The sequence below is a fragment of the Microcaecilia unicolor genome, chromosome 2 (genome assembly GCF_901765095.1).
Source record: "Microcaecilia unicolor chromosome 2, aMicUni1.1, whole genome shotgun sequence".
Lineage (NCBI taxonomy): Eukaryota > Metazoa > Chordata > Amphibia > Gymnophiona > Siphonopidae > Microcaecilia > Microcaecilia unicolor.
The window spans coordinates 222,831,229-222,852,059 of NC_044032.1; the positions used below are offsets into that span (position 1 = coordinate 222,831,229).

General features: G+C 48.2%; 1 protein-coding gene across 7 annotated transcripts in view; it reads left to right on the forward strand.

Annotated features, from left to right (window-relative positions):
• The window catches only part of NMRK1 (nicotinamide riboside kinase 1), a 55,402-nt gene extending 40,287 nt beyond the window's left edge, over window positions 1–15,115 (forward strand). For all 7 annotated transcript variants that reach the window (XM_030192348.1, XM_030192354.1, XM_030192349.1 and 4 more), the window contains 2 exons: window positions 10,619–10,702; window positions 15,048–15,115. In XM_030192348.1, coding sequence (XP_030048208.1) covers window positions 10,619–10,702; window positions 15,048–15,103 — 140 coding nt within the window. In that variant the 3' untranslated portion in view covers window positions 15,104–15,115. The remainder of the gene's footprint in view (window positions 1–10,618; window positions 10,703–15,047) is intronic.
• Window positions 15,116–20,831: the final 5,716 nt, after the last annotated feature.

The window sequence follows — 20,831 nt, forward strand, 5'->3', positions numbered from 1 at the left end:
AGGCTAGGGGTCGCTGTCGGGAAACGCACCATCTCCAATTGGCTAGCAGATTGCATTTCCTTCACTTACGCCCAGGCTGGGCTGGCTCTTGAGGGTCATGTCACGGCTCATAGTGTTAGAGCCATGGCAGCGTCAGTGGCCCACTTGAAGTCAGCCACTATTGAAGAGATTTGCAAGGCTGCGACGTGGTCATCTGTCCACACATTCACATCACATTACTGCCTCCAGCAGGATACCCGACGCGACAGTCGGTTCGGGCAGTCGGTGCTGCAGAATCTGTTTGGGGTGTAAATCCAACTCCACCCTCCAGGACCCGAATTTATTCTGGTCAGGCTGCACTCTCAGTTAGTTGTTCTTCGTAGGTCAATTTCTGTTATACCCTCGCCGTTGCGAGGTTCAATTGACCTGGGTTCTTGTTTTGAGTGAGCCTGAGAGCTAGGGATACCCCAGTCGTGAGAACAAGCAGCCTGCTTGTCCTCGGAGAAAGTGAATGATACATACCTGTAGCAGGTGTTCTCCGAGGACAGCAGGCTGATTGTTCTCACCTACCCTCCCTCCTCCCCTTTGGAGTTGCGTTTTCATCTTTTTGCTTGTCATTCAACTGGCGGGAACGGTCGCGCACGGGCGGGAAGACGGCCGCGCATGCGCGGTGGGCGTGCCCTGCGTGCGGACCGCCCGCGAAGCTTCTTCCGGTTGATGGGGGCTGACGCGGACGTCTCCCAGTCGTGAGAACAATCAGCCTGCTGTCCTCGGAGAACACCTGCTACAGGTATGTATCATTCACTTTAACATCTTGTCAGCTAAATTATGAAATTTAGAGGAGGGTCAGGAGTTGTTCCTGGGGAGCAAGGGGTGGAGGTAAGGATGTAGGGCTGAATTTATCTTGATAGTTCTGATCTTCAGATAAGTTTACCCTTTAAGTATGATCAGGGGGTTTGGGGTTTTTTTCAGGTAAGAAGTGTTGGCAGCTTAGTATAAGTACCTTTTTCAGCCTCTCAAAAATAGCCCGTGGTCTCTGAACAAGTTGCAGTTTAGACTTCCTGCCTGCATTAGTCAGCCCACAGTGCGGCAGAAGGCAAGAAACTGAAGCAAATACACGTGCTCAGGGCCTGGATTTGCTATCTGACACAGGTGCACACTACATATTGCACTGTGCTGCTGCCACTTCCTACTTGAGTCTTTTTCTGCAGTGCTGAACACATCTGCACTCAGGTGTGCAGGACTGAGGGTGGAGCTGGAGCCAGTTCAGTAGACTGTGCAGGTGCATGAGCATTCTATACTGATGCAGCTCCTTTCTCAATGCATAAGTGCTAGCAGGACAGGAGAGTCAGATGACAGCAAGAAAATAACAGGCTATGAGATGAGTGTGGGGGGGGGGGGGGGGGAGAAAAGAAAAAAATGTGTTTATGTGTGGCGAGGGGGGGGAGAGAGAGAATGGTTTACCCAACTCAGTAAAAGCTACCTCCGAACAACAGGCTTTCAGAATCTCCCTGAAGACCGCTTTATTCAGGACAGCTTACACTGCAGCTCCGCACTGCCTTAATGTTTTCTGACCCATTATGTTATGTGACTACACTGCATTCCTAATGTGTCTTATTATACTGCTGTTAACCTTTTGAACTAATGTAAGCCACATTGAGCCTGCCCATGGGCGGGAAAATGTGGGATATAAATACCAAAAATAAATAACTAAATAAAAGCAGGAATCCTGGCTGGAGAAGGGCCTTTACTGCATAGTACACAAATCCTGTGGCACAAAGAGCACCCAGGGTATGGAAAAGTGCAGTGACAAAGAGAGAGGGAATCAGGGATGAGTCGGTATAAAGGGGAGGAAGGGGAAAATTGAGGGATGTACAGGGGAGAGGTGAAAGAGGGGTGGGGGAGATGGGATAAGCAGTGGCTTTCCCAAGTCTACCTGTCTAATAGTGGCTTTTGACTATTTTTCAGGATGTTGCACTGCAGGCAGGCAGGATTCTTGGGGTTTCCAGTTCAGTTTTTGTCTGCGCATTTCAGGGTCCTCCTGTATTCTGCATATATGATTGAATTAGTTGTAAGGTTAGTGTGCGCTTTCTGTGTTCAGAAGGGATCAATGGACAGTCCAGCATATTTTATTTCCCTAATGAAAAGCAACCCCATGTCTTCACCAAAATTAATGAATTTATCTGTCTTGGTCTGCATTGCCCAAAGAGAACTTGCCAACAAGGCCACATCATCTGCAAAATTCAAATTCTTATAGCTGCATTTATTCACACCATGTGATTCCTGTATTTTTTACACCTACTGCATAATAATGGGGACAATACACAACCCTGCTTAACTTCAGTTACTATTTTAAATCAATTTGTGTGACCCTCTTCCACTCTGACTTTGCATTCACTCTTAAACAGGTTTTTGATAACTCTGAATACGGTAAGGATTCTATAGGATTTCATAATACTCATAAGCAGTCTCCTTTGATGCTGTTGAATGCTTTTTCAAAATTCCCTCAAAATTTATAACTATTGTGGTTTTGTACAGAAGAACCTTTTCTAATACTCTTGCCCACTGTGAAAATGTTATCTACGCAGAATCTGTTGGGGCTGGTGGTTGGGAGGCAGGGATAGTGCTGGGCAGACTTATACGGTCTGTGCCAGAGCCAGTGGTGGGAAATGGGACTGGTGGTTGGGAGGCGGGGATAGTGCTGGTCAGACTTGTATGGTCTGTGCCAGAGCCGGTGGTTGGGAGGCGAGGATAGTGCTGGGCAGACTTATACGGTCTGTGCCCTGAAGAGCACAGGTACAAATCAAAGTAGGGTATACACAAAAAGTAGCAAATATGAGTTATCTTGTTGGGCAGACTGGATGGACCGTGCAGGTCTTTTTCTGCCATCATCTACTATGTTACTATGTTTGTTCTTCTCGTAGTAAGCTGTCCACTTGAGCCTTCAGTTGAGAATCATAAAACTGTAGATTTAATGTGAAGAAAGTGTAGAAATCCAAAGGAGCCATACGTGATAGGGGATGAGAGGCTGATAAGCATGGATCAGGAGAGAGACTTTGAGGTGATAGTGTCAGAGGATCTCAAGGTGGCGAAACAATTTGACAAGGCAGTGGCCAAAGCCAGAAGGATTCTAGGCTGCATAGAGACAGGTATTAACTGGTAGAAGAAAGGTGATGTTAATGCTGCTGTACAGATCATCGGTGAGGCCCCACTTGGAGTACTGTGTTCAGTTTGGGAGGCCATATCTCACTAATGACATAAAAGGACTTGAAGCGATTCAGAGGAGTGTGACAAAAATGGTACAGTACAAATCCAAATATCCGGACTGTTTGGGGATTGAGTCATTCCACATTTTTGGATTTTCTGGATTCTCAGGCAGTACTTTTAAAATTCAAATTTAAAGAAGAATAAAGAGATGAACAGACAAATTTAGTTGATTTTTAGTACACACCCACTAGAATTCCCCATCCAGCATCTGTGTCTCTCTTACCCATAGGAGGGGACCTAGGGGCCTGAGGCCAAAGGAGGGGGCCCCATGTGGCTATGCTCCCCCCCCCCCCCATATGGTCTAGCATCTCTCTGTCCCTTCCTTGTCCTGCCCATGGCTTTCTCTCGCTCCCCGGTGTATAATACAGGTACTGTACCTTTTCAGAAGTCTTCCTTGCTGCAGTGCCAGTAGCAGCCTTACTCAGACTGCTTCCAGCCTTTCCCCTTAATCCGCCCTGCCCTTCCGAAAACAGGAAGTTACATCAGAAGCGGTGGGACGGGTTACAGGGGAAAGGCACAGTGCAGGCCAGATACAGCCTATGAGTAAGGCTGCCGCTGGCACTGCAACACAAATGACTTTTACAAAGGTACAATACCTGTATTGTACACTGTGTGTATTGTGGGTGCATCCAAATTTGTTTAGTGGTTATAGCAACAGCCTTTCCATATCATCATGCTGATCAATCCATAGACTGGTGGGTTGTGTCCATCTACCAGCAGGTGGAGATAGAGAGCAAACTTTTGCCTCCCTATATGTGGTCATGTGCTGCCGGAAACTCCCCAGTATGTTCTCTATCTCAGCAGGTGGTGGTCACACACAGCAGCAGCTCTGGCTAGGCCTCCAAGCCTAATTTTTAGGTTTTGTTGAGTGCCTGGGGTTGAGGGCTCTTCTTGAGCAAGTGCAAACCTGGTGGCGCCAGGTCCCTCCTTTTCTCCCCCCTCCCGCTGGCTCCGTTAAAAAGAAAAAAAAAAAAAATTTTTGAACGTCCTTAAAGGCGTTTATTTCGATGTTTATTTAAACGTTTATTGCAGCTACTCACTTGGACACCAGGTCGTTACAGCTCGGAGCGGAAAGCAGGTAATTTTTACCTTTTTATAGCGGGCAGGGGGTTCCCCGATTGATCTCCACGTGGCCTATGGCGTCGGAGGGCGAGGGCGCAAAGAGTGGCTCCCCTGATCGCTTGGGCGCTTCTAGAGGGGATGCGGGGATTTTAAAGTCTGATTCGCCCTTGTTGGGTGACAGTTTCGTGACCGATGAGTGTCCCGGTCCTTCCTCCGGTGTGGCGGTTTTTCCCGCCATAAACGCCCATCCCCCGCTGCTCGCCTCCGCCATCTTGACCGGCCACGCGGCTCGGACGGCTTCTTCTTGGGCCGCCCTTGAGGTGGGAGACATTAATGCCATGAACGCCCTTAATTTGGGCGACGGCACAAAAGCGGCTAAAGTTAAGCGCCGTTCTTCCCGCGCGGCTCCTTCGCGGAGTGTCGTGCCGGACGCCATCTTGGATGCGCAGCATGTCTCTCCCCCGCTCTTGCGAGCGCCGGTTGAGGGTGCGTCTAGGGCTGTAGCCCAGGCTGGGGAAGTGCACAGTCTGGGGGGTTTCTCCCCCGAGTTGTTTTGCTGCTGCATCAGGCCTTCCTTATGCAAAACGCTGCCCCTGCTCCCTCGTCTGGTAAAGAGGTTGAGGCCCCCGGAGGTAAACGCCCTCGGGTTGATTCCCGGGCCTTGGAGGACTTTGTCTCCTCCGATGTAGATGAGGGCAGCGTATCTGAGTTCTCCCAACGGTCCTTTGCGGATTCCTTGGAGGAGACGGATCCCCGCTCGGATGGAGCGGATGACCCCTCTGCAGCGCGGCTCTTTAGCTCAGAGGATTTGCCCAACCTGTTAGTGCAGGCCATGGGCATTTTGAAGATTTCCTCTCCGGAGGACGTCTCTCCCTCAGCCCCTGTTGGCTCTGCCATTATGCTGGGGACGAAGCGCCCGCCTAGAACCTTCCACGTGCATGATGCCATGCACACCTTAATTTCGGCTCAATGGGATGTCCCGGAAGCGAGCCTTAAAGTGGCTAGGGCTATGTCCCGCCTCTATCCTTTGCCTGAAAGTGAACGTGAGGCCTATCTGTGGCCTACCGTGGATTCTTTAATCACTGCGGTGACTAAGAAAACGGCGTTGCAGGTGGAAGGTGGCACGGCCCTAAAGGACGCCCAAGACAGAAGATTGGAGGCGGCCTTAAGGTCGTCCTTTGAGGCGGCTGCTTTAAGTTTGCAGCTCCTATGTGGCCAGGGCGTGCCTGACTATGGTGCAGCGGGCTTCCCCCTCGGATCATTCCTTGAGGGCTGATTGGCCGGCCCTGGAATCGGGCTTAGCCTATTTGGCAGACTTGCTGTATGATGTCTTGAGGGCCTCAGCTAAAGGCATGGCTCAGACAATCTCTGCGCGGCGGTGGCTTTGGCTGAAGCATTGGTCTGCTGACCACACCTCTAAATCCCGCCTGGCTAGATTGCCTTTTAAAGGCAAGCTGCTCTTTGGGGTCGAGCTGGACAAAATCGTGACCGATCTCGGCACGTCTAAGGGCAAGAAGTTACCGGAGGTCAGGGCTCGGGCTAGTACTCGCCCCGGTACCTCCAGAGGACGGTTTCAGGAAGCCCGTCGGTACTGCCCGGGCAGGTCGGGCTCCTCTGCCCCCTCTTCCTTCAAGAGGAACTTCTCTCCCAAGCAGCATTCCTTTCGCAGAGACCGCCGTCCCGGAGGTGCTCCCTCCGGTCCTCCCCCAGGGTCTCGTACCCAATGACGGGGCCTTGGTCCACGCCCCAGTGCAGATTGGAGGACGGCTGTCCTCGTTTCTGGGCGAGTGGACCGCAATAACTTCAGACGCTTGGGTGCTGGAAGTCATCAGAGACGGCTACAAGCTAGAGTTCTGCCGACCCTTAAGAGATGGGTTTGTACTCTCTCCCTGCAAGTCTCCGGTCAAAGCTGTGGCAGTGCAGCAGACCTTGGACAATCTGATCCGCCTGGGTGCGGTCGTTCCGGTGCCAGAAAATCAGCTTGGCAAGGGGCGTTACTCCATTTACTTTGTGGAACCAAAGAAAGGAGGTTCTGTACGGCCTATCCTCGACCTCAAAGGGGTCAATCGGGCCTTGAAAGTTCGGCACTTTCGCATGGAGACCCTCCGCTCTGTTATAGCGGCAGTGAAGGCAGGGGAGTACCTGGCATCCTTGGACATCAAGGAAGCGTACTTGCATATTCCCATCTGGCCTCCTCATCAACGCTTTCTGCATTTTGCAGTCCTGGGCCGACACTTCCAGTTCAGAGCCCTGCCGTTCGGGTTGGCTACGGCTCCGCGGACCTTCTCCAAAGTAATGGTGGTCATTGCGGCCTTCCTGAGGAAGGAAGGAGTACAAGTCCATCCTTATCTGGACGACTGGTTGATCCGAGCCCCCTCTTATGCAGAGTGCGGCAAAGCTGTGAACCGGGTGGTTGCTCTTTTGAGCTCCCTGGGGTGGATCATCAACTGGGAGAAAAGCCAGCTGCGCCCAACTCAGTCCCTGGAGTATCTGGGAGTTCGATTCGACACCCAAGTGGGCAGAGTGTTCCTGCCAGACAATCGGATTGTCAAGCTTCAGGCTCAGGTGGACCAGTTCCTAGTAGCCTCTCCTCTTCGGGCTTGGGACTATGTGCAGCTGTTGGGCTCTATGACGGCCACGATGGAAGTAGTGCCCTGGGCCAGGGCTCATATGAGACCACTACAACTCTCTCTGCTGCAGCGCTGGACTCCGATGTCGGAGGATTATGCTGTGCGCCTTCCCTTGGATCCAGCAGTGCGCAAGGCGCTGAGCTGGTGGACGCAGACAGACAAGTTGTCTGCAGGAATGCCTCTGGTGACCCCGGAGTGGATTGTCGTCACGACGGACGCCTCTTTGTCGGGCTGGGGAGCCCACTGCTTGGGAAGGACAGCGCAGGGGCTCTGGTCTCCTGCAGAGGCAAAGTGGTCTATCAACCTCCTGGAACTCAGAGCCATTCGGTTGGCGCTTTTGGAGTTCATCCCGGTACTGGCGTTGAAGCCTGTACGGGTCCTGTCGGACAATGCCACGGCTGTGGCCTATGTCAACCGCCAGGGAGGTACCAAGAGCGCCCCTCTAGCCAAGGAGGCCATGAATCTATGCCAGTGGGCGGAAGCGAACCTGGAACAGCTGTCAGCGGCCCACATTGCCGGAGTCATGAATGTCAAGGCGGACTTTCTCAGTTGCCATACCTTGGAGCCCGGAGAGTGGCAGCTATCTGCTCAGGCGTTCTTGGACATCACGAAGCGCTGGGGCCAGCCGAGCCTAGATCTGATGGCGTCATCGGCCAATTGCCAAGTGCCGCGCTTTTTCAGCAGAGGACGGGACCCTCGATCCCTGGGAGTAGATGCTCTTCTCCAACAGTGGCCGACACAAGAGCTTCTCTATGTGTTCCCGCCCTGGCCCATGTTGGGCAGGGTGCTAGACCGGGTGGCAAAGCATCCGGGCCGGATAATCCTGGTGGGTCCGGATTGGCCCAGACGTCCCTGGTATGCGGACTTGATCAGGCTCTCAGTCGACGATCCTCTGCGGCTGCCAGTGGAGCAGGGTCTGTTACATCAGGGTCCCGTGGTGATGGAGGATCCCTCCCCCTTTGGTCTTACGGCCTGGCTATTGAGCGGCAGCGTCTGAGGAAGAAGGGCTTCTCAGACAAGGTCATCGCCACTATGCTGAGAGCGAGGAAGCGCTCTACTTCTACTGCTTACGCCAGGGTTTGGCGTACCTTTGCAGCGTGGTGTGAAGCAGGCTCATTTTCTCCATTCACTGCTCCAATTTCTTCAGTGTTGGCATTCCTGCAAGAAGGTCTGGAGAAAGGCCTGTCGCTCAGTTCCCTTAAAGTCCAGGTAGCGGCCTTGGCTTGCTTCAGGGGCCGCCTGAAGGGTGCTTCCCTGGCTTCGCAGCCAGATGTGGTGCGTTTTCTCAAGGGAGTTAATCACCTGCGCCCTCCTCTGCACTCGGTGGTGCCTGCGTGGAATCTCAACCTGGTGCTAAGAGCGTTACAGAAGCCGCCTTTTGAACCCTTGTCGAGGGCATCTCTGAAAGACCTGACGTTGAAAGCAGTCTTTTTGGTGGCTATCACTTCAGCCAGAAGAGTTTCCGAGCTCCAGGCACTCTCATGTCGAGAGCCTTTTCTGCAGTTCTCTGAGGCAGGAGTGACTATTCGCACAGTGCCTTCCTTCCTGCCCAAGAATGTTTCTCGCTTCCATATGAATCAGCAGCTCTGTCTCCCTTCCTTTCGTAGGGAGGACTACCCAGAGGAATACTCTGCTCTCAAATATCTGGATGTGAGACGAGTTATCATCAGATACTTGGAAGTGACCAATGATTTCCGGAAATCGGATCATCTGTTTGTCCTGTTTGCAGGTCCTCGTAAGGGTCTGCAGGCTGCTAAGCCTACAGTGGCAAGATGGGTCAAGGAAGCCATTGCAGCGGCTTATGTGGCCGCGGGGAAGGTGCCGCCTATCCAGCTGAAGGCTCACTCCACTAGAGCTCAGGCGGCCTCGATGGCAGAGGCCGGGTCCGTCTCCTTGGCAGAGATATGCAAGGCGGCAACTTGGGCATCGGCCCATACATTCTCCAAGCATTACCGCTTGACTGTGGCTGCTCGGGCGGAGGCCCGGTTTGGAGCTTCAGTGTTGAGGTCAGGGATTTCAATGTCCCGCCCTGGGTGAGTACTGCTTCGGTACATCCCACCAGTCTATGGATTGATCAGCATGATGATATGGAAGGTAAAATTATGTATCATACCTGATAATTTTCTTTCCATTAATCCATAGCCCCTCCCAGATATCTGTACTGTTTATATTCTGGTTGAATTTTAGGTTCAAGTTTAGTCTTCAGTTACTTCAGGAGGACTTCGTGTTCAAGTTTTTTCACTTGGATTCTTCAAGAGTTGAGACGAGTTTGTGTTACAGTGAGCTGCTGCATTCCTCTCCCCTCCGTTTTACGGGGCTGGATTGAGACTTAAATTCTGCCGGCACTCCCTCCCGCTTCGTGCGGCTATAGGGCAGCTTTGTACCCCTCCCGCTTCGGCGGTGTTAGGGTCAGTCAGCTCCTCCCGCGGTTGCGGTTGCAGGATAAGCCAGATCCCCCCGCATCGGCGGGTGTGGTGTCCCTCCCCCGCTCCGCGGGGATGAGCTGGACGGATTCCCCTCCCCCACTTGTGTGGGGATGAGCTGGGTTAATTCCCCTCCTCCGTTTCGGCGGTGGTGAGCTGGGCAGAGTGTCCCTTTGTGGGTGTAATTCTCTAAGTGCTGAGTCCTGCGGATGGAGCTTTGACATCGACATACTGAGGAGTTTCCGGCAGCACATGACCACATATAGGGAGGCAAAAGTTTGCTCTCTATCTCCACCTGCTGGTAGATGGACACAACCCACCAGTCTATGGATTGATCAGCTATGATTAATGGAAAGAAAATTATCAGGTATGATACATAATTTTACCTTGTTACAGCAAGCAGGATGAAATTACATCAAGTCAGCATGAGGCAGCACACAGTGGCAATCACTGGAGAAGATTCAAAAAGTATTTTTCTAAAAATAAAAACATTGAGTCAACAGGCAGAAACAAGACCAAAAAGTGCAGCAATGTTGATATTATGGATTCAAAAAGCCACACCCTGAGGAAGCTGGCATATTCCTTGTTGAAATGGCATTTCAACCATTAATCTATTATTGTGGGGGCGTTTTTGACATGATGATCTTCTTTCAGCAGAGAAGGCACAGAGATGACCAAAGGCAGTATTAGTGAGCCACCAGATTTAATGACTAATCATTGACCCGACATGCCCTTGTTTCAGTGTATGGTGCTTGCAACAGGGGTCCCACGGTCTAAAATATATCTGTACATATATGGACCTGCTCCTTTTTTTGCTGGTCTTTATCTGCGGAGTTGTCCTTTCTGTCCGTACTCCAGAGGTGCTGTTCTTTATTAACCTCCCTCCTGTTTACTAAGCAGCGCTAAAACTGATACAGCCCATTCACTTTGAATGAGCTGTGTCGGCATTGCCGTGCGGCTTAGTAAACGGGGATAAATGTGTAATTTGATTGTCACTAGGGTACTGCTGCTTATTATCTTAACAAAGCCAGGACTGTTTTAATATGCAAGTATTAGCTTGTTTGCAACAACCACTGATCCAGTGCCTCTCCTCTTCTTCCTTGTGATATGCTTGTTTGCAATAATAAATGCTTCAGTGTCCTTCCCTTTCGGTGATCTTATAAGTAGAACTGGCAATAATCCAACCCTTGTAATAAAGAAAAAAAAAACTGTAACTTTTTCCCCTCCACGCCCCCCCCCCCCCCTTTATCTTTTCAGTTTATTTGGATGGAACAAAATCAGAGGAAGGTATTTTATCTCAGGTCTATGATGATATAAAAAGGGAACTTGAAAAGCTGAAGGGTAAGTCTCTTGCACTGTTCACATTGGGCCTGATTCCTGCAGCTGTTGCCTAGGGTTCGTCTCCCATAGAGAGGGGGTCAAGCACTGGTCATAGCTGTCTGAATTGGTCTTTTGAGGTAAAAAATAATGATGAGATGTTCCAGATGTGGTAGAAATTTTCTGTATTTTAAGCTTTACCTGAATTGTGCAAATGTGATCTGTTGCCTTGTACTGACTGAAAGCACAGGAGAAACATTTTGACAAAGAGTGATTACAAAAGCAGTAAAAGAAGAATCAGAAAGGGGCCCTTTTGCTAAGCAGTGATAAGGAGAAACGCATATTTACCACATGGTGAAATGGCTTACCGTGGGGCGCACTCAGGCGTCCTGTGGTAGTTTTTGGATCAGTGCGCACTAACCCATGCACTAAAAAAAATATTGTATTTTATAGCACTGGGGGCATGTTTGGGGGTGGTGAGTGGTCTTGGCTATGCTAATCGATTAGTGTGGGAACATTGTCGTGCACTGATTAGCACAGGATTAGCATTTGAGCTCTACTGCCTACAAAACAGGTGTCGTCAAGTGCTCCCGTGGTAATGACCACGTGCTAATGGAAAACATAGCGCCTGGCCCTTAATAGAAAAATGGAGTCATTTTACCCCAGCACTAAAAAGCGGCCTGAGCATGCAGTAAAGACCCGCGCTGGGGATTGCACAGGCCACTTTTTAGCACTGCTTGGTAAAGGGCCCCAAGGTTGGGGAAACCAAAACAAAACTATATCCTTGTCAGGGAATGTGGTTTGGGGGCTGCAATAAACAGCAGGGTGCCTTCTATTATCTGCTTCTCCTTCTTTTTCACTCTATTGAATTAACTTTGCCTCGCTCATTTTATTTGGCCCTGTCAATGTGGTATATTCCTGATTATCCAGCATAAATTGGACTTGACAGGTGGTTGAATAACTGAAAATGTTGGATAATTCAAATGTGTCATGACACCACCACTACTACTTATTTCTATAGCGCTACTTGGCATGCGCAGTGCTGCACACGTATGCAGTTACTTTCTCTGTCCCTGGTGGGCTCACACTCTAAGATTTCTACCTGGAGCTGCAGTGGGAATTGAACCCGGTTCCCCAGGATTTCAACCCACTGCACTAATCATTAGGCTACTACTCCACTACCACAAGGCGTAGCCTCCCTCCCCTCTTAGACACCCCCCCCCCCCAAGTGCCTCCTCACCTTATCCACCCACCTGTAGGCCCCCCCGGGCGTACCTTAGAGTCCATGGTCTAGCGGTGAAGTCGGGGAGGAATGATCCTCGGTCTTCTCCCCATGCCAGCTCCACTTTCAAAATGTCTATCGTCAGAGGTCATGGCAGCCATTTTGAGAATGGAGCCGGTATGAGCAGAAGCATTGGTGGGGGAGGGGAAGGGAGGGATGTGCTGAGTGTGGTGGTGATGCCCTGACATTTGGGAGGGAACATATCCCAGATTACCAACTGTCAGGTAATCCAAAACAACACTGCATAACCAAAGGTTGACTCGTCGGCATTCTACTGTACTTTTTAAACACATGTAAATCTCTGAAATATATTTACAGTGAATGGTATATCAAAACTTAAATAAGCTGAAACTAAAGTAGCAGCACTTTTGCATACAATAGGGATGTACATTCAGAAATTTTATGCACAATATGGGCCATTTTTTAAAATAATCTAGATGCTATGATTTACATACACATTATGCACACAAACATTTAGACCCCTGTTTACAAAACCACGCTAGCGGCTGCTGATGTGATAATGCCGTCACAGCTTTGTAAACAGGATTAGAATATTAGCACATAAGCACATACAGTGGGGGAAATAAGTATTTGATCCCTTGCTGATTTTGTAAGTTTGCCCACTGACAAAGACATGAGCAGCCCATAATTGAAGGGTAGGTTATTGGTAACAGTGAGAGATAGCACATCACAAATTAAATCCGGAAAATCACATTGTGGAAAGTATATGAATTTATTTGCATTCTGCAGAGGGAAATAAGTATTTGATCCCCCACCAACCAGTAAGAGATCTGGCCCCTACAGACCAGGTAGATGCTCCAAATCAACTTGTTACCTGCATGACAGACAGCTGTCGGCAATGGTCACCTGTATGAAAGACACCTGTCCACAGACTCAGTGAATCAGTCAGACTCTAACCTCTACAAAATGGCCAAGAGCAAGGAGCTGTCTAAGGATGTCAGGGACAAGATCATACACCTGCACAAGGCTGGAATGGGCTACGAAACCATCAGTAAGACGCTGGGCGAGAAGGAGACAACTGTTGGTGCCATAGTAAGAAAATGGAAGAAGTACAAAATGACTGTCAATCGACAAAGATCTGGGGCTCCACGCAAAATCTCACCTCGTGGGGTATCCTTGATCATGAGGAAGGTTAGAAATCAGCCTACAACTACAAGGGGGGAACTTGTCAATGATCTCAAGGCAGCTGGGACCACTGTCACCACGAAAACCATTGGTAACACATTACGACATAACGGATTGCAATCCTGCAGTGCCCGCAAGGTCCCCCTGCTCCGGAAGGCACATGTGACGGCCCGTCTGAAGTTTGCCAGTGAACACCTGGATGATGCCGAGAGTGATTGGGAGAAGGTGCTGTGGTCAGATGAGACAAAAATTGAGCTCTTTGGCATGAAATCAACTCGCCGTGTTTGGAGGAAGAGAAATGCTGCCTATGACCCAAAGAACACCGTCCCCACTGTCAAGCATGGAGGTGGAAATGTTATGTTTTGGGGGTGTTTCTCTGCTAAGGGCACAGGACTACTTCACCGCATCAATGGGAGAATGGATGGGGCCATGTACCGTACAATTCTGAGTGACAACCTCCTTCCCTCCGCCAGGGCCTTAAAAATGGGTCGTGGCTGGGTCTTCCAGCACGACAATGACCCAAAACATACAGCCAAGGCAACAAAGGAGTGGCTCAGGAAGAAGCACATTAGGGTCATGGAGTGGCCTAGCCAGTCACCAGACCTTAATCCCATTGAAAACTTATGGAGGGAGCTGAAGCTGCGAGTTGCCAAGCGACAGCCCAGAACTCTTAATGATTTAGAGATGATCTGCAAAGAGGAGTGGACCAAAATTCCTCCTGACATGTGTGCAAACCTCATCATCAACTACAGAAGACGTCTGACCGCTGTGCTTGCCAACAAGGGTTTTGCCACCAAGTATTAGGTCTTGTTTGCCAGAGGGATTAAATACTTATTTCCCTCTGCAGAATGCAAATAAATTCATATACTTTCCACAATGTGATTTTCCGGATTTAATTTGTGATGTGCTATCTCTCACTGTTACCAATAACCTACCCTTCAATTATGGGCTGCTCATGTCTTTGTCAGTGGGCAAACTTACAAAATCAGCAAGGGATCAAATACTTATTTCCCCCACTGTATATGCCAGCATTCTGGAAATACCCATTTGCATAGCATGGATTTGCAAGGGGGCGTACACAGGCACCAGGGCATGGACAGGGCTCCCACTTGCATGAGTAACTTACAGTACTCTGTATCTGCTGCACTTACCCCAGATCCATGGCCTAAATGTTAAGCATATATATACCCAGTTACACTAGGCACCTACTTTCCTTTATAGAATAGACTTCTACCATGCACCTTATGGATACCTAATTCTAGGTACCCTGTTATTGTATCCCCCCCCCCCCCCCCCCCCAAAAAAAAAAAAAGCAAGTACAGTTAATGTATATACCAGTGGTTCACAAACTTTCTCAGTTCATGGCACCCTTAGTGTTTAAGTAATTTTTTCTCGGTTTTCCCAGGCCACACATTTTCTCTCGGGGTCTTCTCCACCACCCCCAGGGGTAGCAACAGCGATGGCAGTGTGGAGTTCTACATTTGCTGGCGGAGATGCTCAAGCCCTGCCAGCTGAAGCAGTCTGCTGCCCGAGCCCCAATATCCATGCTGCCTGAGGAAGTGGGCAGCATGGTTCAAATGAACTGAGCATGCCTGAGAGTGTCAGCATTGGCGGCTGAAGCATACCGCCCACTTCCTCAGGCAGCATGGAGCCCAGGGCTTGGGCATCCCAACCAGCCATTCCATGGTTGCCACAGTTTTGAAAGGGGTCTTAAAATATGCCTTAGCTCCCCTGTGAGCTTGCTGTGGCGCAGGTTGGGAATTGCTGGGGCACCCCATTTTATGTGCATAAATCAGTTATGTGCACAAGTTCCTGAGATACACTGAACAAAAATGTATGAAAATTAGCAGAAATTTCTGTAAATCATAGAAAACAAACTGAACATTTTTTTCCATGCACATCCTAAGACTGTTTTCTGTTTTGTTTTTATGTAATTTACAGTGATTCCCGAAAGCCCCACTTCTCACCACAGGCTCCTGCAACTGAGAAAGCAGTAGATAATAGGGAAATTAAAAGTAAAAGGTGAAATCCAGCGACTCAGAACAAAGTCTGGAAAGATCTTTGGGAGAGGTCCTGTTAGTAAAACATATATTTTGTGCCTATGTTAAAAATATGTTTAAATGTATGCAGATATAGCACAGCATCTTTGCATGATCTTAAACTGTGCCACAGAATTTTCTGTACCTGAGCTGCTGCAGGAGACGGGGAATGGTCTGTGCTTTTAGATCCTGGCAGCTTGTGAACTGTTTTAAAAATTCTTGTATCTGTTTTATGAGAGCAACAGAATAGCAGTACAAGGATCTCGCGCCTTACAAGAAATGGAGGCTTTCTAGCCTCAATTCCAACATTATTGTGAACTACTTTTGAAGCAGGGGCTTAGCTAGACCTTGACGGGAGGGAGGGGCCAGAGCCCAAAGTGGGAGGTGCATATTTTGGCCCACCTCCCTGCGCCACCATTTCCTGATGCCACTGCCCCCCCTCCTGCCGCTGCATGAAGGTACCTTGGCTGGCGGGGGTCCCCAACCCCCACCAGCTGAAGCATATCCCGTGCATTGTCTTGCATTGCCTGTCCTGTTCTCACTGAAAACTTCTCAGTTGCACCGTGCACACTTGTTTTAATGAAACTGAGCATGCGTGAAGTGGCGTGCGTTTTCAGTTTCACTAAAACGAGTGTGCATGACGCAACTTGAGAAGAGCAGGGTAGGCAATGCATTGAGACCAGCGCGGAACAAACACTTCAGCTGGCAAGGGTTGGGGACCCCTGCCAGCCACAGCAGGGGCCCCAGAGCCAATTTGGGAGGTCCCAGGCCCCCGTAGCTACACCACTGTTTTGAAGTGGCTGTTTAGCTATTAAAGGTGGAAATAAATAGAAATATTAAATTAAATCAGGGCTCAAGAAAACACAACGTCTCTATGGAAGATGCCTCACATTGCAGTTCAGAGGGGATAAAACTCCTCTCATATGAGGAAACCTAATTAGGTTTAGGCTCTTCAGCTTGGAAAAGAGATGACTGAGGGAGGATATAATTGAGGTCTACAAAATCCTGGGTGGTGTAAAACTGGGTTGAAAGTGAATCAATTATTTTTTTTACTCTTTCAAAAGGTCCAAAGACCTAGGGGACACTCAACGAAGTTACCAGGAAATACTTCTAAAACAAATAGGAGGAAATATTTTTTAATTCAGCAAATACTTAAGCTCTGGAACTCATTGCCAGAGAATGTGGTAACAGTACTTAGCATATCTGGGTTTAAAAAAGTGCCTGGAGGAAAAGTCCATAGTCTGCTATTGAGATAGACATGGGGAAGCCATTGCTTACTCTGAGAATGGTGAAAATACACCAGCAGACCATGTTTGTGTGTGCCTTCTTTTTCAAATGTTATCAGACTTCTGAAGCAGGATAATTCAGTCAGAATTATTCATTCTAAGGGCTTCTTTTACAAAGCCACGCTAGCGATTTCCACGCAGCAAATGAGAGGAAGCTCATAGGAATTGAATGGACTTCCTCTCATTTGCCACACCGAGAATCGGCAGCGCGGCTTTGTAAAAGAGGTCCTAAGTGACAGATTTTTCTTAGTTCGTTGTGACACCTTTTGTGAAGAGAAAAAAAAGTTTCCAATGTCAAGCAAGAATCGGATGTTGATAACATTTACAAGAGCTTTGAAACTGTACTCTTCATTTATTCCATGTGTTTTTTCAGATCTCAGATCAGTGCATAATGGTCTGCCTTAATAATCGTGAGAAGGTGTGATTCTTCCCTACCTGGATTAAAAGAATAATCCAGCAAAGCAGTCTAGCTTTATCCACCATGAAAGCTGAACTTTATTATTGTGATTGAACCCCTCCACTGTTTAAACATCATGGTCGGCGTGACTTTAAAAACAGCAGTTGGATATCAAGCACTGGGCTGTACACAAATACTAGTGCTCAGTGTCCGGGTATAACATGGCTGCTGGAAGTTATGTGGGTACCAGGGCCGGTGTTAGGGGGTGGCAAACTGGGCCCCCAAGCCTGCCTCATGCTGAAGGAGGTATAGGCTGAAAGCCAGCTTTACTACTACTACTACTTAACATTTCTAAAGCGCTACTAGGGTTACGCAGTGCTGTACAATTTAACATAGAGGGACAGTCCCTGCTCAAGGAGCTTACAATCTAAGAGACAAGTGAATGGACAGTCCGATAGGGGCGGTCAAATTGGGGCAGTCTGGATTTAGTGAACGGTAAGAGTTAGGTTGGGTTTTAAGCAAAGACTTGAAGATGGGCAGGGAGGGGGCTTGGCGTAAGGGCTCAGGAAGGTTGTTCCAAGCATAGGGTGAGGCGAGGCAGAATGAGCGGAGCCTGGAGTTGGCGGTGTTGGAGAAGGGTACAGAGAGGAGGGATTTGTCCTGTGAACGGAGGTTACGGGCGGGAACATGGGGAGATGAGGGAGGAGAGGTAGTGAGGGGCAGCAGACTGAATGCATTTGTAGGTAAGAAGGAGAAGCTTGAATTGAATGCGGTATCTGATTGGAAGCCAGTGAAGTGACCTGAGGAGAGGGGTGATATGAGTAAATCGGTTTTGGCGGAATATGAGACGTGCCGCAGAGTTCTTTGGCACCCCCTCCCCAGTTTCTGCCTTGGGCCTCTGAATGTCTAACACCAGCTCTGGTGGGTACTGCCAGTATTCAGCACAGGTACCCAGATAATTATCCAGACAAGTTCAGACAGCCATTTTGCTCTGCCCTGGATCATCCCACCGCAATCCAGATAGGGCCAGGATGGTCAGTAAAGATTTCCCCTTGCATTTTCTAGTGGCTTGGTGAATTGGACTGATCTGGGTAAAAGCTGCGCCTACCTGAATACTGGGCCCTTAATTTACTATAAAGAAAAGAAAAACAATGCTGTTTTGTTTTAAATTATGCTGCTTAAGCTTTGTATTAGATGGAAGTCTTTAAAAAACAATAAATTTGGTTGGCTTCAAAGTGACTGAAAACATTATTATTACAAATTATAAGCATATGGGTGTATATTAAGAATGAACATGATGTTTATATTTTGCCATTTACAGAGTATGAAGTTATTGCACATGGAACGGAACTGTGTAGCTACTGAAAATCATGATAGTACAGCTACTTAACTATTTATAGATCCAGTCATTGGACCTAAAAATAATATCAGTTGAAACACTATTCCTGCTCCTTTTAATGATCATTTCAACCAGTCTGCATTCATTGAGGAATCAAGTATTTATGTAGGGTAATGTTTCCCCAGTCGGTCCTGGGCACTGAACTGTGGGCTGCCACAGGAATCCAGCTGCTCCGGTCAATGGACACACAATTCTACATCTATGCTGATGATGTGCAACTACTCATACCCGCTGAACCAGATCTACCCACAGCCATAGGAGCCAACTTTTCAAAATGATTGGGGGTGCTGAACACAATCCAATATTCTCCCTCCACCTACCACCACAAAAAAAATAATTCTTAGATTGAATTCAAAGATAACATGAGGCTCCATTTCCAGAACTTTAATTTGCACACCATTCTTGAGACATTAACATCAAAGCACAGTCCCTTGCATGTTTTAAAATCCAAACCACATCTTCTTAAGACATCTTTACACTATACACAAGCACAAACACACTCGTGTGCCGATGATAAGAAGCAAATGTGGGCACTAGAGGCTATTAGCACCATACTAGTGCCTGCGTTTACTACCATCCCATGATCAGAGCCCCCGAGCATGTGAAAAAATGCACTTGCAGACTCTGACCACAACTAGCATGCAAATGCATGCTAAGCTGTGCTCTTACCGCAAGTAGCGTGCAAATATATGCTAAACATATTCTTCCCCAATGATCAGCGAGCAGCTCGCCAATGTCTGCGACAAACCCTATGCCAGCTTGGAGCTGGTGTTAGGGTTTGCAGACCATTGTGGAAGAATGGTGAGCCCTGTCCAGCATGCATTTGGGAAAGGGAAATGGGACTTGATATACTGCCTTTCTGAGGTTTTTGCAACTACATTCAAAGTGGTTTACATATATTCAAGTACTTATTTTGTACCAGGGGCAATGGAGGGTTAAGTGACTTGCCCACAGTCACAAGGAGCTGCAGTGGGAATCAAACTCAGTTCCCTAGGATCAAAGTCCACTGCACTAGCCTCTAGGCTACTCCTCCACTCCATGCTAGCAGGCCCCCCCCCCATTCATCCCAATAGAACCCCCCCACACTGGAGCAGGAACCCTGACCCCCCCACCCCAAGCTACCCCCCCCCCCCCACATCCCTCAAAAAAAGTACCGGTGGCCCAGTGGACCGCAAACCAAGCCCCCACAACCTGGTCGTCTAGTGGCTCTCTTCCCTGCCCTTCCTTACCTTTGTTGGAGAAGGGAGTAGTACACTCCCTCCTCTTCCAGTGCCACCTTGAAAATGGCAGCACCCAGCCCTGCCCACTTCACACCATTGAAGGGACCAGACCTGTCAAACAAGTGCGGGAGGATTCTGCCTGCTTTTATTTGCATGCTATTATCTTTGATCATAGGGGCGGTAAAGCCCCGGGCTGTTCCAGCGCTATTTTTAGAGTGCTGTTTTGAACAGTGTGGGGCTTTTGATTACCTGGTCATCAGAACCTTACCATATCATAATAGTACTAACTCCCAGGACACGAAGAGCTACAACCTCATGTGTGAAAAGGCAGCACTGTAAATACTACACTAGGCCTTAAAACACAAATAGTGAAAAAACAAAACAAGATCTCTATGCAGATACCACATGCTAGCAGAATACCACACTGCAGTCACACATGACACAACAAATATATCATAAGGGAGCAGAGATCAATATAAAGGCAAAAATAATAAACTGAAAACCTCAAGAAGTCAGACTCGGCATACAACAATACCTATCCTATATAATAATTTGCACCTCCAACGTTCCATCGCTGGCTGGCTGCCTGGGTTCATAACATCTCATAAAGCAGCTAGGGTTCTTCAGCTTGAAGAAAAGACAACTGAGGGGAGATATGATAGAGGTCTATAAAATAATGAGTGGAGTGGAAAGGGTAGAAGTGAATCACTTGTTTACTCTTTCCAAAAATACTAGGACTAGGGAGCACACAATGAAGCTACAAAGTAGTAAATTTAAAACAAATCAGAGAAAATATTTCTTCTCTCAATGTGTAATTAAACTCTGGAATTCATTGCCAGAGAATGTAGTAAAAGCAGTTAGCAGGGTTTAAAAAAGGATCGGCTAGCTTCCTAAAAGAAAAGTCCATAAGCCATTATTAAAATGGACTTGAGGAAAATCCACTGCTTATTTCTAGGATAAGCAGCATAAAATGTATTGTACTGTTTTGGGATCTTGCTAGGTACTTGTAACCTGGATTGGTCACTGTTGGAAACAGGATGCTGGGCTTGATGGACCTTCGGCCTGTCCCAGTATGGCAATTATGTACTTAATATGTTAGCCCTTTACACACTTTTGAGACCTCTAAGGCCCTCTCAAGGATCATCACTATCTCTCCCCTCATCAAAAGAAATTGTACAATGCGATACCCACCAGCGAGCCTTCTCAGGAATAGCTCCCACACTCTGGAATTTACTCCTAAAAGGGTTACGTATAAGTCAAGACTACCTCTACTTAAGTAAGCAGGTGAAAGCCTGGCTCTTCTCCCAAGCCTTTAATACATAGGGTGACTGACTATATGCTCATTCTACACCTGGACTTGCTACACACACACTGTAACTTAGAT